This window comes from Mobula hypostoma, chromosome 14 (genome assembly GCF_963921235.1).
Source record: "Mobula hypostoma chromosome 14, sMobHyp1.1, whole genome shotgun sequence".
Lineage (NCBI taxonomy): Eukaryota > Metazoa > Chordata > Chondrichthyes > Myliobatiformes > Myliobatidae > Mobula > Mobula hypostoma.
This window is the reverse complement of record NC_086110.1, coordinates 51,360,012-51,381,320: the sequence shown is the minus strand read 5'-3', so window position 1 is coordinate 51,381,320 and position 21,309 is coordinate 51,360,012. Positions and strand designations below refer to the sequence as shown.

The window sequence follows — 21,309 nt, the reverse complement described above, 5'->3', positions numbered from 1 at the left end:
CGTTGAGTACACAGCACCCTTGAATTCTCGTAGACCTACATTCCACCTTGTTTGTGCTCATCCGCCATGATGCACGTTGACATCCCCTGAAGCCCCCTTACAATGGCCCATTCCATGCTTTGGAACAGGGAAAAAAAGCCTTTTATCAAAGATTAGAGGGGTAAACCTGAACGTATTTCGGTAGATCATCTTCAGGAGTTATTAAGTATGTCGGTCAGTGCAGCTGCTTTGAAGCTGCCTGAATTTTTTGAGGAAACCTGCAAGGTGACCTCGTGAGCTGAGTGCCCACAACTCATTCCACCCTACACTGCACTGCAACTAATGAACTGGCACTGGTGTTGCAATTGATGCTGTTGACTCACCCACAGTAAGTCTCCGAATGAGAAATTCTTTGGATTCAGTTAATTGCAGTGCATATATGAATTCAGATGGTAATATTTTTGTGACTTCTGTTATCAGCATTGGTATTTTTACAGTCCGGTGCTTATATAGTAACTAGTAGTGTTGAATTGAGAAGCAAAAAGTTCAATAAATGAACTGCAAGGTGCAAACTAAACTAGAACGATTCCACATCTGACCTCCAGTTTGTCCTGCTACAAGAAAGTGAAACGCACCAAGCCTGATTCTCTTGCTCTGACTTGCATTGAACAGTATGAGGGAAGGGAGTAGGGCAGGGGGCAAATGGAATAACGAGGCATCCCAGAGACCCCCAACTTACCAGTTTCACCTTAACTTCCACAAAGGACTCATCTTAACAGAAACCCAGATGAGAAAGGAAAAATATTTCAACGTCCATCAAACACATCACACAAAACCATCTAACCAGACACTGAAAACACTAACTTAGATTTCTGAGGATCACAAACTGTGCTTATGGAACTACCTGGCTTGCAATGAAAGCAGAGAATACTGTAAATACTCAGCAAGTCAGGCAATCTCTGCAGAAAAAGAAACAGAGTGGATTTCAGGTTGAAAATATTTTGTCTGATATTTAAAAAAACATATGAAGATCTCTAATGTGAAACATTAACTCTTGTTTCTCTCTCCATAGATGCTGCTTGTCCCTAATTTCTGGTATTTTCGGTACTTGTTTCATATTTCCACCGTATTTTGATTTTCATTTACCTGGCTTTATAGTTGGTACTTTCACAATCAGGTACTTTGTTTTGCCTTTCTCTGCAATCGATGTGCCAATGTTGTAGGAGTTTCCGTTTCCATCATAATGTGGATGAGATGTTGCCAGGTTGAGTGGGACATAATCTGCATAATCAACCTATATAAGTATGCAAAAATAGTGAAACATTACCCTTTACATTGAACATCCAGAATCATTTATTTCTTCATTATTAGTCTCTTGAAAGTCACTGATTGACCAAAACTCAATTCAATAAATGTTGAAAAGAATAGAGAAACTAAGAAGAAAACCATTTCATACATACCAACTATGTTGCATAATCCTTTGCTTCAGAAGTGATTCAGAGATCAAGTAGAGATTTGTGCTTCAATTTTGGAACATCTTATCAGGTCCTTTTAAATTCCCCCAACCCTGTATGTTACTTAAATGTTCCTAGATGGTTTTAGCACTATAAAGTCTAAAAACCAGTCACTTTAGGCAGATGGGGCTTATCAGCCGTGGTTGGCAGCTCATCCAGGAGAAGGAAAACTCTGATCTCAAACCTCCACTGCCTTGCAGCTATACCCACTCACAGGGAAGGCTTCGGGAGTAAGCCCCAAGGGAAGATCCGGAGCTGGAATCCCAAAGGCAGTCCTACATTGAGTCCAATGTTGGCTGGCAACTCCTGCAATGCTGCTGGTACCAAACTGTGTCGGCAAACTCTGCCGTTCATCTGGGTTCACCAGATGTGTGGAGAGAGGGAGCTTGCTACATGGGCAGCAGCTTGCTCTCCATATTGCACTGCCCAGGCTTGTGTATCTAGACAACTAGGATACAATATTGTATGGTCAACTCTGAATGATGGAGGCCTCAGATCTCAAACATAAAGTTTAAATTTCCCAAGATGTTTTCTATATTACAGCATGTGAAATATAAACAGATTGATCAAACTTGTCAGAAATATATAAAATTATGTCAGGCACAAGTAGGGTAGATAGTTGGTTTTTAACCCGAGATGGAACTGTCATCATGGCTTTAAGGGTAGGAAGGGGAAAGTTTAAGAGGGATGTATGAGGTAATTTATTTTTTGTTTTACTCAGAGAGTCGTAGAACAAGGTGTTAGTGGCGATGGTGAAGCCAATACATGAGTGTTGTTTTTCAGGCAGTTAGCAGACAAACAAGATTCTGCAGATGCTGGAAATCCAGAGCAACATACACAAAGTAGTGGAGGATCTCAGCAGGTCAGGCAGTATCTATGGAAAGGAATAAACAGTTGACACTGTGGGCTGAGAGCCTTCTTCAGGACTGGCTGGTAATGAACAGGCAGGTAATGAAGAGGTGCTGTACAAGACCAATGCAGGGGGATGGAATTAGCCTCATTTTACATCATGGTTAGCATAGTCATAATGGGCCAAATAACCTGTTACTATCCTGTTCTTTACTATGTTCTATAGAATAAAACCTAGACACTCTCCCCTACAGAGACAGAAGTGAAAGAAGGAGTCATATGAAAAAAGGGAGCTGAATTGTTCTTTGTATCTTCATTGGAAAACGGTCGTGAAATGGAGTAAAATGCTAAAGAACCCTGCTCTCCTCCCTTTCTGACAAGGGAATCACGAAGAATTAGCAGCTCCACAAACATTACACTTTAGTGCACAACTATTCCTTGTTATTGTTAAAGTGTAAAGATATCTACAGCGTCTCAGAAGAGTACTTTGTTCTATGAAACATGTACTGAACATTCAATCTGGTATCCCAGCTTCCGAAATTCGAAAGTTCAACACTCATATAATACCTCATCACACGTTTGATGTATATATCATAGAGTTTATTTTTTAACTGTGGACGCTGAATATGTGGAATTCATTGCCAGAAATGGCTGTGGAGTCCAAGTCATTGGGTATATTTAAAGCAGAGGTTGGTAGGTTCCTAGTTTGTTAGGGCATCAAAGGTTATGGGGAGAAGGCAGGAGAATGGGGTTGAGAAGGATAATAAATCAGCCATGAAGGAATGGTGGAGCAGACCCAATGGGCCCTGTGGCCTAATTCTGCTCCTGTCATGTGGTCTAAAGCACAGGAACATGTTTGGACAGGTAAAATGAAAACCTTACTTCCAGCATCATCACAATTGCCACAAAGTTCACAAATATACAAGAATCTCACCTTTTCCAATGTGTCAAGTGACCTTGGGTCAATTCTTCTGATGTAGTTAACTTCCAATGAAGCATAGAAATTATCACCATATTTGATTATGTTAATCAAACAATTATCAGTGAAGTCAGGAATAGCATGTGCAAGGTAGGAAAACGCCCTGTAAATTTTTTTAAAAAAGTTATTGCTTACATTTAATAAATGCCTTTCTTATTTTGAGTCAGGTTACAACGTAACAATTTATGGAGATGCCCATTGAAATGAATTGGTTTTGAAAAATAATTAGTGGAAATTAAAATAGCCAAGTTATTCATCATTAATTCATCCACTTCAGATTGTTGAAAGAAATCAGTAATAGTCCACTCAGATGCTCCAATGATAATTTTCGAGTGTATTTCAAACTTCTTCACATGAATGGAAACTCAACTTTGTTCATACAAAATGAGAAGGGAAAACCGACTGATTACAGACTAATAGATCCAGCGTCGCAACATCAGATTCTTGTAGATGCTGGAGATCTTGAGCAACACACATGGAATGCTGGAGGAGTTCAGCAGGGCAGGCAGCATCCATGGAGGGAAATGAACTGTCGATGTTTTGAGGCAAGGCTGGAAAGGAAAGGGGGCAGAAGCCAGGAAGTCTAATGACAGTTGCATGAAGCTGTTAGGAACTGTGAATGAAATAAAGTTAATAAAAGATTCAGAAATATAAAGGCCGGCCAAGGGCAGCCGGCTCAGAATTTAGAAAGGGATGTCAGTCAGTTTGATAATGTTAGCAAAGATACTTTTAAGAAATAACAGATTACGTAGATATCAGCAGGTCACAGATGTCATGTGTATGAGTCGCCTGAAGACATTCCAAACAATGATTCGGATGACTAGTTGAAGTGCAAATATGTGAATATGAAAGATGACTACAGTTGGAAAAACAGAGTTGGGTTCAACAGATTTCACTAGGACTACAGGAAGTGATTCATCTCAATAGAACAATATTTCCCCTTGTTTTAAATAGATCATTTTAACCTGGATGAAATTTGCAGAATAGTTTGAAAACAATAAAATGGACTAGCAATTCATAATCAATGCTCATTTATTTTGTCTCTCAATGAACAGATAAAGTAAAACTGCTTATGTTCTGATGATTTGAACAGTCCTTCCAGAAGTGCTCTACTGAGCTATGCAGCTCGGAATGGCTATCGGCAAGTTCGAGGAGGTGTGGGCAATGAGCTGGCTAACTGGTGCCCTGAACAGGGAAGGTTTTGGAAACTTAAAAGGAAAGCCAGTGGAATTAGAGACAAAGAGATTCAGGATATGCTGGAAATCCAGAGTAGCACACAAACACACAAGATGCTGAGGAGTAATGAAGGGTCCCTACTATCTGTTTATTCCATAAGACCATAAGATATAAGAGCAGAACTAGGCCATTCAGTCCATCAAGTTTGCTCCACCATTCCATCATGGCTGATTTATTATCCCTCTCAACCCCATTCTCCTGCTTTGTCCGTGTAACCTTTGACACCCTTACAAATCAAGAACCTATCAACCTCTGCTTTAAATATACTCGATAACTTGGCCTCCATAGCAATCTGTGACAATGAATTCCACAGATTCCCCATCCTTTGGCTAAAGAAATTCCTCCTCATCTCTGTTCTATTCTGAAACTGTATTCTCTGGTCCTAGACTCCCCAAATAGAGGAGACATCTACTCTATCTAGGCCTTTCGATATTCGAGCAACACACACAAAATGCTAGAGGCACTCAGTAGGCTAGGCAGCATCTATGGAAAGGAGTACTGTTAGAGTGGTTTTGGGTTTAGGTCATTTACATTTGGCAAATGGCTTTGGCTACCAGTCTTCTGTTCCTTGAAAATGTATTGTGGATTTAATTTGGAACAATGCATTCCTAAAAGCTGTGAATCCCAGTCCAGACAATGCTGGCATCTGTGGGATGGATGCAAATCAAAAGGTTTGAAGTTTGTATGTAGCTTCAAAAGAAAGCATTGTCTATACTTTGTAAAAATGGAATTGTCCTTTGTGTTCAGCAAATAAATATTGAACCTCACGTTGGGCCAGCAGACCTTTCCACTGAAAACGTCTCCATATGATGCCTGCTGTACCTTGTTTTGTCGAATAAAGAAGCTGCTTTGTATCTACCAGTAACTCTCTCTGGTACAAGTACAGTCGACGTTTTGGGCCAAAACATTGACTGTATTCTTTTCCAAGGATGTTGCCTGGCCTGCTATGTTGGTTGGATTTCCAGCATCTGCAGATTTTCTCATGTTTGTTCTTCCAATATTCGATTGGTTTCCCCCTCATTCTTCTAAACTCCACCGAGTACAGGCCCTGAGCCAACAAACACTCCTTATACATTAAGTCTTTCATTCCCAGGATCATTCTCATGATACTCCTCTGGACTTCTCCGATGGAAGCACATCCTTTCAAAGAAAAGGGGCCCAATCATGCACTCAATACTCCAAGTGCAGTCTGACCAATGCCTCAAAAAGCCTCAGCGTCATGTTCTTGCTTTTGTATTCTAGTCTTCCTGAAATGAATACTGAAGTTGCATTTTCCTTCCTTACCACCAACTCAGTCTGCAAATTAACCTCTAGGAACTCCTGCACAAGAACCCACAAGACCCTTAGCACTACTGATTTATGAATTTGCTCCGTTTAGGAAATAGTCCATGCTTTCATTGCTTCTACCACAGATGCTGCCTGACCTGCTGAGTTCCTCCAGCATCTTGTGCGTGTTAAACCAGAGGAATCTGCTGTTTTGTAAATAAAGGCAGAGGCACAACAGCATTATATAATTACGAATTTAAACAACAATTTATCAGGTCATGTGAAGGCTGAGTTGAAAGAGGTAAATGTGTTACTGAGGTGTTTAGTGCAGGCTAACTAAAAATGGCCCAGGATTGGGAGATCAGAATTTGAAGAAAATGTTTAAAATGCTGGAACTAATCACACAGGAATATAGAATAAATGGGGATATTGAGTAGAATTTTTTACAATTGGGAAGAATTTTGGAATAGTAAATACGTAACTGTCTCTTGTTAGGAAACTGATAGTTAATTGAAAATCAACATTAAGAAAGTGAAAGAACGTTGGGAGAACAGTTTTTGATGAGAATTGTTGTACACATTATTTTTTTTGCTTGCTTTTAAGGGAGAAGAGTAGAAATCTTTGAAGCACAAAGTTCTAAGATCACAAGGAGAGATGGGCAATATAATTAATTTTAAGTTGCTCTAGTCAAAATCCTTCTGAGCTGCAATTTTCTAGTTACATTGTATTGATTAAAATTAAGTGAATTAGGAAGTGTTAGTATTTCATTTCTTACTTGGAAAAAATATTCTTGCATGGGTCTGGATAAGCCATTGTGCCGAACTCTGACACGACAATCCTATTGGCTTCTATATTACGCTTGTAGGTATCACTTTGGAGATATTTGCTTCTGTAGAACACCTCACCTGGATTTAAGAATACAAAAGCTGGCAAACATTGTGGTTTGTAGCAAAATACTTTCAAATTTTCAATCTCGATTTGGAAAGTTAGCATTTAACATAATGCGTTGGATTCTATGGCCTACTACAATTGTACCACTTTGAATTCTGCTACAATCAGTGGTATTACGTTCAATTTAAATTTTGGAATAACTAATATCCATCCTAATAAAAGGTTAAATGCCAATAAACAGAAATGGTGCAAATTATATTTATTCACTTGAAGCCAGTCATGTTCTTGCTTCAAATGCATTTACTTCTCCAGCTTTCCTTTGGAGTGAGTAACTGACATCCATTTTCCTGGAGTTTTAGCGTTTAGTCTTATTTTCAAAATAGCACCTCACATATTCTTTATACTTTATTGTCACCAAACAATTGATACTAGAACGTACAATCATCATAGCGGTATTTGATTCTGCGCTTCCCGCTCCCTGGATTACAAATCGATAGTAAATATTAAAAATTTAAATTATAAATCATAAATAGAAAATAGAAAAATGGAAAGTAAGGTAGTGCAGGTCCGGATATTTGGAGGGTACGGCCCAGATCCGGGTCAGGATCCGTTCAGCAGTCTTATCACAGTTGGAAAGAAGCTGTTCCCAAATCTGGCTGTACGAGTCTTCAAGCTCCTGAGCCTTCTCCCGGAGGGAAGAGGGATGAAAAGTGTGTTGGCTGGGTGGGTCGTGTCCTTGATAATTTTGGAATATTGAAGGATAAGTTCCTTTAAATGAGCATGTGTAGAAAACACACTGAAACGCTGATGGACACCTTGGTAAGATCACTTCATTATTTGCTTTTTGCTAATATTGGCTTCCCTCATTCTCACTTAAAGTTGAAGTTAACACTTTCTTTCTGATTATAGCTAAAGCAAATGAAAACGTAAAACTCCTTTGATGGCTTCATCAGAGAACAAGCATGAGTACGAATACAAGAAGTAAAATAGTTTCCAACAGCATTTCTCTGGTGAATTATGGCACACTGAACAACAAAGGCCTCTACTTGCAAACCTCATGTGTACTTCATCTCATTACAAAGGTTTATTATCACACTTCTGCAACTTCTCCTCAATTGCTCTATGAGGGATCACATCTCCTCCGATGTGCTACTACCAAATCAAACTACAAATATCAAAATGCACAATGAAAACATTAAGCTTTGGTTACATTGTTAATAGCATTATAAACCCCATATCTATTTTGAGTTGCACCACAATTGAACTATATGAAATAAAGAGTTACTTCACAATGGAATTTTTTTTTAATATAAAAAGATGATATTTAAGACACAAGACTTGGCAGATCCTGTTTACTTCCTTAAAGAACATATAACTAAAGAAATGGGTTGTGATAAAGTCATAATTATAACAGGGAAACAGGCCCATTGATTTGACTCATCCATACCAAGGCGGCCAACTAAGCTAATCCCATTTGTCCCATATCCCTCCAAACAGTTCCTACCCATTGTCCTATTTCACAACATGTGATAGTGATGTTAAACCTGATTCTGATTTATACATTAAATTCACATACCATTTTCAAAGGTGAAGGTATGTAGCAAGGATAACCCATCGAACCAATGGTTGTAAACAGTGTCTCCAATCTTATGCATGCCAGGTCCATTTCGGATGAGAACACCTTGCAGCCATTTTGGTATTTCATCTATTTACAGTTAAAATAAAAGTCCATTAAAATAATTCCTTATTTTATATTTATCAGTTTTTTTTATTTAGAGAATCATATCAAGGAAATTCAATGCACTGGAAGTAATACAGCATGCATATTAAGATAAACTTGGAATTTATTGACTAGAACACATAAACTATTGAGGTAGTTGTTGCATAGGCCATCTGAGTCACAACAAAATCTACTGTACAGTGAACGTTCTACATTTACCTTTAAAAAACTGATGATATGGAAATTATACCAATTTCTCCCCCCAAGAAAAGCAGAGCAGCGTCTTCCAAAAAAGCAGGGAGTAGAGGATTGTTCCGGCTACATTAACCTGGTTTTATTGAGAGAAGTTGCTGTTGTTTTTGTTTTCTCTGGTCTTTAAATAGATGTTTTGTTGGCTGTACAATGGACTGATTTTTGTGAACATCAACTCATGAGGTCGGATGCTTTGGCCCATAGTAGGACCCCACAATTGCAAACGTGCCACATCACAGACGGAAGTTTAAACCGTTCTCAGAAGAATAGTGTCAGGCTCTGGGCTACATACTGAAAATACAGCAATGTATTTATAGCTCATCGAGACAGCAACACAGATTTCCTCATGGAATTGTGTGGTCGTACCTCTTGAGTGTCTAGCAGATAGCAGCATCATTCACAGGTAAGATGTGGGCCCTTTAACTCTTGGGCTGAAACACTGATACTTCAACTCTGCCTGTTAAGAGGTATCTGATGTTTGCTATATGTTCTTTAAGAACAGAGAATCTGGCTGCAGAATTCCCAGATTATAATGTTTGCTTCGGTATCAGAGTTTCACACAGCCTCTGATTATACAGCACAGTGAATGAACAGGGAACCAGAAGAATTTCTGATTTTTGTTTTAAAAATTCCTAATCTTGCCCTATCTCATCTCATTGCTTAAACACACACCTCCATCCTTGTTCTAATGCAAACTTGCAACAGGAAAAAGTGTAATTGCTGACAGCTACAATACAAACCTAGCTTATCTTCTATCAACATTATAACCTTAGTCTGATCCTCTCTACCTTACATGGTCCAGATTTGTCCAACCTAATGTTTATACTCATACATTTTAAATCAGTGCCCTGTCTTTTGTTCAAAAAGAGTGTTATTGCTGGAAAGTAATATTGCTGGCAAAAGTGGGTTACTGGTACCCTAAAATCAGTCGCTTCGGGCAGATGGGGCTTGTCAGCCATGGTTGTCAGCTCATCTAGAAGGAAAACTCTGATCTCAAACCTCTGCTGCCTTGTGGCTATACTCACTCATGGGGAAGGCTTCGGGAGTAAACCCCGAGAGAAAAATCCGGAACTGAAGTCCCTACGTTGAGCTCAATGGTGGCTGGCAACTTCTGCGATGCTGCTGGTGCCAAACTGTATTGGTCTCTGCTGTTCGTTTGGATTCATTAGTTGCGTGGAGAGGGAGCTTGCTACATGGGCATCAGCTTGCTCTCCACACTATACTGCCCAGGCTTGCATACCTAGACAGCTAGGACACATTGTCCACAGTCAATTCTGACTGATGGAGGCCCTCAATCCTATGAACAGACAAAGTGTGTTGATTTTAAAAAATGGATTTGTATGAAATAGAAATTATATCACTTGCTTAAAGAGATGCTGATCAGATTAGTTCAAAATGTATAATAAATTTTCAGCAATTTAGAACTTCTATATTTGCACATTTCTGCTTTCCCATATTGATTCTAGTATAAATGATTTACAAGCTCCATAAAAATACAAACATCCTGCCCCACAGAAAGAACCTAGAAGTTACATTAAAATAAAACTTTTCTACAATGCAGACTTCTCTAAAACAAGCATTATATCTCATTCAAAAAGAAAGCACAGGAGTTTAGCAGCACTGACAGTTTATCTTTGTGAAGTGTTGGTAATGTTTCACTGTATCTGAAGATTTTAACTAGTATAATTGATGACCTCGACCTTTTACCCATCTGGATTTTGTGCACCTGTCACATGAAAGCAATCTACACATCCAGAAACCGATTTGCCAACCAATAAATGAAAACAAAATTCACAGGCAGGTAGTCTCAGTGGGAATTCTCTGTTAATCTCTACCCACATAGAATGATTGCTACAATGCCAACGATGGTCTCTGCAGCTTTGTGAATGTATCAGAGACTGAAATGTGCAGCATCATGACAGCAATCTATTCAGTAACATTCTATATGTAAATCCCCAGATCCACCATCAACCCAAACCAATAACCCAATATGGACAGCAGCGAAGCCAGGCAAACAGATAATATTCTTCAAGAGGCAGGTGAAATGAGCATCATGCATTGTTTTCGATGCATCTGAGAAGCGTGCCATACTCAGAAATAAGCGTTGTGCCAAGGACTCGGACGGAGGCACAATTAGGCAGTGTTCAAGTGGAGTGTGTAATAGTGGAGGGCTGGACTAGCCTGTATGTCCAATTCTATTGCTTAATAGCAAGCAATCCCAAAGTAACATATAAATAATTTTTTTCTGTCACATCTAAAAACTCATATATCAATGTCTGGAGCTTTCACTTAAACATTCTTTACTGATAGCAAACAGCAACAGTTGATAAGACAACATATTACAATCGATAACATGTAATTCAGTTTCAAAGGTATGTATGTACACATTCAATGTATACTACACTGCTTTCCCTTTATAAAATATAACAAACCATTATAAATGTATACAAACTATTTACAACAGATAGTGCATTAAAGAACTGCTGTATTTATATATGATCACTGATCAAGTTCATAACATGCATTTCAACATTGATTATATCTCACAAGAGCTTAACGTGAGCCAAAACTTCATTAACTCCAGTCCAGTAATTAAAAGTTTCTATTGTTTTCCAAAATACCCATTATTTGTCTTATTATTTCCCATCTGCTTAACTCCACATGCTCTTCTCTGCGCCACAGTTCTCACTTTGGCTCATCAGACATCGGACTTTTCCCATCCTCTGCTGACTTTTTCAAGCTAGAAAGTCATCACCTCTCACTTTCTACCTCTTGATGGTTTCTAGTGCATACAACTCAGCCTCTGTGGTCCTTAACTTCTTTGCTTCACCTTGGCTAGACAGTGCAGAGAGATGACACTGGTATATCCAACCCTCAGATAGTATCATGCATGGAATCTTCAAACTCTCTAAATTGGCAGAACAATGTATTAAGATTTCCTTAATGCACCTGTTGGGGTCATCTATATCTGGTGCTCCCAGTGTGGCCTTCTGTATATAGGACATTATCGCTATAATAGGCTTTTTTTTGGAGTAGCATCTGCACCTGCACTCTGGCAGGAAGCTATGAAGCAGGTGCTGCAAAGCTGTCCATGCTCACAGTGTTACCTGGATGACACCATTGTTACTGGTTAGGATGACAAGGAACATCTCCAAAATCTCAAGACAGTGTTTAATAAAATTAGAATATTATGAGCTCAGAGAACCATGCAACAAGTGTGAATTCTTTAACAAATGCATCACTTACTGTGGTCACACCATTGATGCACAATTATTACACAAGTGAGGTGAGAAAATTCAAGCAGTGGTGGATGTCCCAGGGCCAAAGTACCTGTCACATTAATGATCCTTTTTAGGATTTGTCAATTACTATAGTTGTTTCCTGCCAAATCTGGCTACTGTGCTCCACCCCTTGAACTCATTTCTACAGATCAGGAAGAAATGGCAATGGAGAACGCCCCCTGACCTCATTACCACAGATCGAGAAGAAATGACAATTGACAAAGCAGTGTGAGGTGGTTTTCCAAAAGTCAAAAGGAAATGCCATCCCCTTCTCTCACCACATCTGCTCTCAGGATGAGGCTTTTCATTCCAGAACTAAGGTGATGTCCTCCTTCTTCAATGAAAAGGGCTTCCCTTCTTCCACCATCAACGCTGCTCTTACCCGCATCTCTTCCATTTCATGTGCTTCTGCTCTCAGCCCATCCTCCCGCCACCCCACCAGGGACAGGGTACCACTTGTCCTCACCTATCACTCCTCCAGGCTCCGCGCCCAGCACGTAATTCTCCATAACGTCCGCCATCTCCAATGGGATCCCACCACCAATCACATCTTTCCCTCCCCACCCCACTTTCTCTTTTCAGCATGGATCGCTCCCTACACGACTCCCTTGTAAATTCGTCCCTCCCCACTGATCTCCTTCCTGGCACTTATCCTTGCAAGCAGAACAAGTTCTACACCTGCCCCTATCCTTCCCTCACTACCATTCAGGGCCTCAAACAGTCCTTCCAGGTGAGGCAACACTTCACCCGTGAGTCTGTTGGGGTCATATACAGTGTTGGTACTCCCAGTGTGGCTTCCTGTATATTGGAGACCTGACGCAGATTAGGAGACCTGCTGAGTTCCTCCTGCATTTTGTGTGTGTTGCTTGTAGATATATTGTTTGATAAAGCATTCTTGTTCATTTAAATAATTTACATATGTAAAAGTATGTAAAAGGTACATCATTATGCTGCCCTCTCACAAGTACACACACCTCACTTGAAAATTAAAAAAAAACACAAGATTCACAACTCTTGGGCTCCTTTGTTTTTATTTTTATGTCTTGGAATTACAAAACATAACAATTACAGCTTAGTACAAACCACTGCTGTAACTTGCCTCGTACGCAATTCCCCACTACGTCAGAGAGATGTAGAGGGAAATCGTCCGCTAACCGAAGAAACTCCGGATGCGATGTACCTTTCCTTTCCTACAGGCCCCTTTGGTGCACAATGTTACACTGACCTTTCAACCCAATGTTACAGAATCTCACTTCCTGGTGTTTTAGCAAAGCCACTTTAATCAAGCAGATGGATTTTGTGTATCACAGCAATAAGTTCTGGTGGTAAAGGGAATGAATGTTTGTGATGGTGGATGACTGCTTTGGACAGGACAGTATCCAATTCCTTGACAATGACCAGAGTTGCACTCACTTAGGCAAGTAGAGAGTTTACTACCACACTGCTGACTTGTGCCTTGTAGTTGGTGAAAAGGCTTTACAATCTTGGGAAGTGAATTCTTCTTCAGAACAGAGGCAGCTTCCAATCTGCTCTTCGAGTCAATGTGTAAATGTAGCTGATCCTCTTGTTGAGGGATTTCACAATGTTAAGACCATTGAATGTCAAGGTGGGGCAGTTAGACTTCCGTATAGAAATAGCCAGTAGCTGGGTGAGGGGGGAGTGAGCAGCGGACTTGCTTTGCTTTGGTTGTTTTGTTTTCTTTTTATTGTTGCTCTCTGTGTTGTTCTGCTGAACATCGCGGACGTGCTTTGTTGGCACTGGAATGTACGGTGACACTTGTGAGCCACACCCAGCAAACCTTTAGGTGTGTTGGTTGTTACCGAAAACGACACATTCACTGCAGGTTTTGAAGTACATGTGATAAGTAAATCTTAAATCTCGACATTAGTTCACTCACCATCTCAGTGTTATTATTTCAGAGGACCTGTCCTGGGCCCAGCAGGTACAAAGAAAGCAAACAGCGCCCCTACTTTCTTAGGAGTTTGCAAAAATTTGGCATGACATCTAAAACTTCTGACAAACTTCTATAGATGTGTAGTGGAGAGTACATTGACCGGTTGAATCACAGACTGGTATGAAAAACCAATGCCCTTGAACGGAAAAAGCAGTGGATATAACCCAGTCCATCATGGGTGAAGCTCTCCCCAATATGGCGCACATCTACATGAAACACTGTTGCAAAAAAGCAGCATCCATCATCAAGGACCCCCACCATCCAGGACATGTTCTCTTCTCGCTGCTCCATCAGAAAGACTCACACCACCAGGTTCAGGAACAGTTATTACCCCTCAACCATCAGGCTCTTGAACCAAAGGGGATAACTTCACTCAACTTCACTAGCCCCATCACTGAAATGTTCCCTGGCAAAGAATCTTCATCTCATGTTCTTGACATTTATTGCTTATTTCTTTCTTTTTGTACTTGCACAGTTTATTATCTTTTGCACACTGGTTGAATACACAAACTGGTGTGGGCTTTCATTGATTCTGTTATGGTTATTATTCTATGGATTTATTGAGTATACCCATAAGAAAATGGATCTCAAGGTTGTACATGGAACCACGTGCACTTTGATAATAAATTTACTTTAAGCTTTGGTTGGCTCTGTGTGGGTGATTTCTACGTGTCTCATTGGCCTCAGTATCAGCCAGATCTTGCTGCAAGCAGCATGGAGATCTCCCATCCACTGCTACCAACCTTATAGTTCTGACACCCCACACTTCCCGTTTCTACCTCCTACCCAATATCCACAAACCTGCCTGTCCTGGCAGACCTATTGTCTCAGCTTGCTCCTGCCCCACCAAACTCGTTTCCGCATACCCCGACACGGTTTTATCCCCCTTGTTCAATCCCTTCCGACCTATGCTCGTGACACTTCTCGCACTCTGAATCTTTTCAATGATTTTAAGTTCCCTGGCCCGCACCGCTTTATTTTCACCATGGATGTCCAGTCCCTATATACTTTCATCCCCCATCAGGAAGGTCTCAAAGCTCTCTGCTTCTTTTTGGATTCCACACCTAATCAGTTCCCCTCTACCACCACTCTGCTCCATCTAGCGGAATTAGTCCTTACTCTTAATAATTTCTCCTGTGGCTCCTCCCACTTCCTCCACACTAAAGGTGTAGCTATTGGCACCCATATGGGTCCTAGCTATGCCTGCCTTTTTGTTGGCTTTGTGGAACGATTTATGTTCCAAACCTATTCTGGTATCTGTCCCCCACTTTTCCTTCGCTACATTGACGACTGCATTGGGCTGCTTCCTGCACACATGCTGAGCTCGTTGACTTCATTAACTTTGCCTCCAACTTTCACCCTGCCCTCAAGTTTACCTGGTCCATTTCCGACACCTCCATCCTCTTTCTAGATCTTTCTGTCTCTGTCTCTGGAGACAGCTTATCCACTGATGTCTACTATAAGCCTACTGACTCTCACAGCTATCTGGACTATTCCTCTTCTCACCCTCTCTTCTCACCAAAAATGTCATCCCCTTCTCGCAATCCCTCCGTCTCCGCTACATTTGCTCTCAGGATGAGGCTTTTCATTCCAGGATGAGGGAGATGTCCTCCTTTTTTAAAGAAAGGGGCTTCCCTTCCTCCACTATCAACTCTGCTCTTAAACACATCTCCCCCATTTCACGTACATCTGCTCTCACTCCATCCTCCCACCACCCCACTAGGAATAGGGTTCCCCTGGTCCTCACCTACCACCCCACCAGCCTCCGGGTCCAACATATTATTCTCCGTAACTTCCGCCACCTCCAACGGGATCCCACCACGAAGCACATCTTTCCTTCCCCCCCCCTTTCCGCAGGGATCGCTCCCTAAGCGACTCCCTTGTCCATTCGTAGCCCCCCCACCCCTCCCCCCCCCGATCTCCCTCCTGGCACTTACCCTTGTAAGCAGAACAAGTGCTACACCTGCCTTTACACTTCCTCCCTTACCACCATTCAGGGCCCCAGACAGTCCTTCCAAGTGAGGCGACACTTCACCTGTGAGTCGGCTGGGGTGATATACTGCGTCCGGTGCTCCCGATGTGGCCTTCTATATATTGGCGAGACTCGACGCAGACTGGGAGATCATTTTGCTGAACACCTATGCTCTGTCCGCCAGAGAAAGCAGGATCTCCCAGTGGCCACACATTTTAATTCCACATCCCATTCCCATTCTGATATGTCTGTCCACGGCCTCCTCTGCTGTAAAGATGAAGCCACACTCAGGTTGGAGGAACAACACCTTATGTTCCGTCTGGGTAGCCTCCAACCTGATGGCATGAACATTGACTTCTCTAACTTCCGTAATGCCCCACCTCCCCCTCGTACCCCATCTGTTACTTATTTAGATACACACGTTCTTTCTCTCTCTCTCCTTTTTCTCCCTCTGTCCCTCTCACTATACCCCTTGCCCATCCTCTGGGTTTTCCCCCTCCCCCTTTTCCTTCTCCCTGGGTCTCCTGTTCCATGATCCTCTCATATCCCTTTTGCCAATCACCTGTCCAGCGCTTGGCTCCATCCCTCCCCCTCCTGTCTTCTCCTATCATTTTGGATCTCCCCCTCCCCCTCCCACTTCCAAATCCCTTACTGGCTCTTCCTTCAGTTAGTCCTGATGGAGGGTCTCGGCCCAAAACGTCGACTGTACCTCTTCCTAGAGATGCTGCCTGGCCTGCTGCGTCCACCAGCAACTTTGATGTGTGAAGCATGGATTGCTTCCTTTGCTGAGGACTTGTAAATGGAATTGAACAGTATGTAAACAGTTGCTTCTCTGACTCATGATAGGAAGGTCATTGTCATGGTCCAGTCCGTGAAGTCCAGATTCCGGTTCACGGTCCGTTCTATGTTCCTTATTCCAGGTTTTCTGGTTTTCCCCAGTTCCTGTTGAGGAAGCTGATTCTCATTTAGGCTGGCTTCATAAATAGCTTCAGGATTCTGCCTTGGGCTGCTGGATTGTTCCTGTCCAAACCCCCTGTCTGAGGTCCTTCCCTTTCTCTTCCTTCTGTTGCCTCATCTGGAGCCCTGCTGTGCCTGCAACCCTTGTCTGCACTGCCATCAAGTTCCATTGCTGGAGCAAGATAAGGAACTATTGTTGTTTTGAACTGTCTCTGTGTCCATGCCTTCACTAGGTGAGTCTGGCTGTTTGCCACTACCTAGTGTTGGGAACTGTCTTGTCGTATTCTGCACTTTGTGTAATGAGTCCTGGCCCTATGTCCTGTTTCCAAGGAGGGGTCCTGGCTCTGTGTTCCATGTTCCTGTCTCTCCCTCGACCAAAGCTCTGCGTTCCTGTCTCTCCCTTGATCAAGTCAAGGCTTTGGGGTCTTGTCCAGTCCTAGCCACGTCCAAGAACCTTGTCCTGTCCAAGCCACAGCTGTGTGTTCTCGTCTTGTCCATGTGTCTCACCCAGCCCAGGAGTACCTTGCCTAGCCTGGCGCAGGGGTTTCCTCATTCTCTCCAGGGGTCTTACGTCCTGTCCTGTTGCCTCTCCTTGTCCTGTAGCCACGTCTTGTCCTTGCCTAGTTCTGGAGTTGAGCCCAAGTCAAGTCCCAGGTTCTGGGTCCTTGCCCAGTCTCTGGCTTGGAGTCCATACCCAAGCCTCATCTCCTCGCCTAGTTCTGGGGTCTGAGCCCGAGTCAAGACCCAGGTTCTGGGTCCTGGTCTCTGGCTCGGAGTCCAAGCCCAGGCTCCTAGTTCCCAGTTCCATGTCCTGGTTCCACTATCCTAGTCAAGTCCTAGCCCAGGCCCTGAATCCTTGTCTCGTCCAGGGCCTGTGTCATGTCCAGCTTCGTTTCTTCCTGTCACACCTTGCTACCTTGATAATCCTAGTCTTGTTCCTAGTAGTTCAGTGTCTGTGCCTTGCATTTGGGTCCCTTCCCAGCACCTACCTTGTGACAGTCATTTGTGAAGGCCAAGGAACTCCTGCGATAAGGTCCTGGAACTGAGAGGATTGGCCTCCAACAACCTCGGCCATCATTCTTTGTATGAATTTCACCAATGGAGTATTTTCCTTTTGATGCCAACTAACTTCAGTTTTCCTTGGGTTTATGGATCACAGCACCAATAACCACATGAATGTTTTGTGCATTTCTGAGTATCACTAATACCCTGCACTTTGTTGCTGTGTTGTCTGCTGGGGCCTCAATAATCCTATTTCCTCTCAGAAACTTGGGCAGTGACTGCACCCAATGAACGGACTACCCCAAACCATTAGCTTTTAGTACAAGCTCGCCCCCATGCTGAGCACCACTGGGCTGTTGGCTTCAACACAAAAGTAAATCACAGTCCTGGAGTCAGACCAGGCCAAGCCACAGGGACAGTTTTGTTTATCACTTCTGCATCAATACAACCCATTTCAAATGGAAGGCTTTGCTTTTTGTTTCTTTGTTACTCATTCAATCACCAGTTTTAAAATTGATTAAAAGAATGAGATTTCTCTTCATTATCAAGTTTTACAGGTCAGATCTCACCAGTGTTCTGGCAGGATAATTGCCAACTAATTAATTTTACAAACGCAGACTATATCTGTATTGTATGTTTCACATACAAACACCTCTCACACTTGGCCAGCTCACCTACATAACTGTCACTCCATGGCCACTGTATCTGTGGAGAACATGCTTGTCTTTCTCTTCGCCTTTCTTCTTCCTCAGTCTCAGTAGCAAACCTCCACCCCCCCCACCCAATGTAGCAACGGTAAGTTCTCCTCTGTCATTCAGTTAAGAATACAACGTTTAACGAAAAAATCTTTTGTTGTTAGTGAATAACATTTAAGGAGCAGCCCTGATACCTGCAAGGATGTCAAAAGTCCCAAGACAAAGTAAGCAAAGTAGTGAAATGGCATATCCATATCCAAAAAGGCAGTTTCAACTTAAGTTCCACAGATGTCTTCTCTTCCAAGGAAAACTATTAGATAAAGCTTGAGATTTATAGTTTACATGAGTTATAAATGCACGTACGACGCAATAACAAGAATTCTTAACCTCATCTCATCACGTTGCGAAACCAGAATTTGCTGTGTTGGTGTTCTAACATTTGTGTTACAGATAAAACTAAAGAATCCTCGCATGGAAGTGGCGCGCCGTTTTATTTCCACGGTCTGCTTTCGCTTTTGAACAGCGTTAAATTAGGACAACTTTTAATGTGAATGTTTTCATTTTCGGCGGTGTGGCGGTAAGTCATACAATCTCTGGAGAGAGAGAAAAACACATTGCTACGCCTTCCTGAAGAGTTTATTTCTGTTCTCCGCTAATGCTTGCTAACAATTTATCGCTTCAGAATTTGACGGGGTTTGAATTCTCACAGAAAGCGGCACGGTTTAAAAGTGAAACAGGTTTGTGAGGAATCGGTGGCTGAATCAGACTCAACAGCTCAGTGTGTGATCAATTTCACTCAGTTCCTGCATTACGACGCAGTATTGATGTTGATCGTCTATTTTAGTACACTTCAAATAACTATCATATGCAAATGCATATACGTATTTAAACATGAAACTGCGCCACTGATCACCTTGGTCCATTCTACAATACACAGTATTTCCTCACCTTGAATTTCTGTTTTGATTGCCTCTGGAGTTTCCCTTTTATTTTCACCAAACAGCGACTGCATGATGTCGGCAGACCGTCAGCAGCGGCTGCCCTCAATGTCTGGAGTACCCCAAACCATTCGCTATTTATACGACCTCGTCCCTCTGCAGAGTGCCACCAAGCGGTCGGCTTCAACACAAAGTAAATCGCAGACGTGGAGTCAGACTAGGCCAAGCCTCAATGACAGTTTTGTTTTACGTCCACATAAAACACTTCTGCGAGATGAGATCCGTTTCAACGACGCATGCTTTGATTTTTCGTTTCTCTCCGTTACTCGTTCAGTCACCAATTGTAAAGTTGATTGTCCTAAAAATGAGATTTCTCCTCACCGTTATATCACCGACATTCTGGCAGGATATTCCCAATTCTATCAATTTTCCAAATGCAGACAATATCCTTAGCTGCCCCCTCCAAGCACTCTTTGAATTAATGAAAAGCCCAGGATGCCTATGCAAACAAAATTTGGAGCTGGACTTGTGCCAGATGCACCTGTCAGATTCAGGTTCACAGTTACCTTTTGCGTTAACAACCAGCACTACCAAAGGATATGCTGGCGGCAGACTGCAAGTGTCACCACACATTCCTGCACCAACGTAGCATGCCCACAATGCTAGGCAGAACAACACAAAATACAACACGCAACAGAGCAACAAAAGCAAGCCCTTTTCCTCCCTCCCAACCACCCACTGACCCACAGTTTTTCAACCTGAGGAGGGGCCTCTGGGCCTCCATATACTGATGAATAATGGGCGTCCAACATCCCCAGAGGACTACAAACTCCTAGACTCAGGACTTTTGCCATCATGCTTTGACTTATGGACTTCCTAGCAACTAAGGGTTTCTGTCAACCCCAGCACTAGCCAAAGGCAGAATCCAGAACTCCAGGCCTCAGACTCTGGAGTCGCCTACCGAGGGGGTCACTGGCACTTGTGACTCTTGCTCACATGGACTTCCATTCCCAGGGGAAATCGCTGACCTGGCAGACCACCAGCCCTCATCCTCACAGCTTTGTTCACAGCACTTGCCAGCCCAACTTACGTGGATGTCATTCATCTCACGCCACATCACTGGTTTTCAATTGTGGAGCAGAGGTAGAAATTCTAGCCTGTCATCTAACTCCTCCACATCTCTTTTCTTACGCCTAACCTGACTCTCTAACTCCCTTGTCCCCCAAACCATCCCAACAAACTTAAGAAAACAATTCAATCTGAGTCACCATCTTGATGGAGACTGCATCTGTTAGAATGTAACAGAATCACATTCTAACAGATTTGGGTCTTTTGTTTAATAATCAGTATTGCACTGTAATTCATATGGGCTAATAACCTTATTTTAATTACATGACTAGGGTTTGCATACTCAGCAATTAATTGAGCAACTAATCAACAAGCTTCAAAATCTGGGCCTCTATCTCCCTCTGCAACTGGATCCTTGACTTCCTCTTCGAGAGACCAGTCAGTGCAGATCAGAAATAACATCTCCTCCCCCCTGCCAATCAACACAGGTACACCTCAGTGATGTGCATTTAGTTTGCCACTCTACTCATGCCTGTGTGACTAGGGACAGTGTAAGTGCCATCTATAAATTTGTTGATGACTTGTTGGCAGAATCTCAGATGGTGACAAAGGGTACGTGAGTGAGGTAGATCAGCTGGTTGAGTGGTGTCATAACAACCTTGCACTCAACATCAGTAAGACCAAGGAATTGATTGTGGACTTGATTGAGGAAGGAGAAGTTGGGAGACACACACCAGTCCTCATCAAGGGGTCAGC

The 21,309-nt window shown here is 42.3% G+C and overlaps 1 protein-coding gene across 1 annotated transcript in view; it reads right to left on the bottom strand.

Moving 5' to 3' along the window:
* LOC134356286 (beta,beta-carotene 15,15'-dioxygenase-like) overlaps positions 1-19,648 on the bottom strand; it is a 37,118-nt gene extending 17,470 nt beyond the window's left edge. Inside the window, exons 1-5 of the mRNA XM_063067121.1 lie at positions 19,496-19,648; positions 8,291-8,419; positions 6,599-6,728; positions 3,277-3,424; positions 1,126-1,273 (exon numbers count right to left, since the gene is read on the bottom strand). Of these exons, the coding sequence (XP_062923191.1) occupies positions 1,126-1,273; positions 3,277-3,424; positions 6,599-6,728; positions 8,291-8,419; positions 19,496-19,559 (619 nt within the window). The 5' untranslated portion in view covers positions 19,560-19,648. The remainder of the gene's footprint in view (positions 1-1,125; positions 1,274-3,276; positions 3,425-6,598; positions 6,729-8,290; positions 8,420-19,495) is intronic.
* Positions 19,649-21,309: the final 1,661 nt, after the last annotated feature.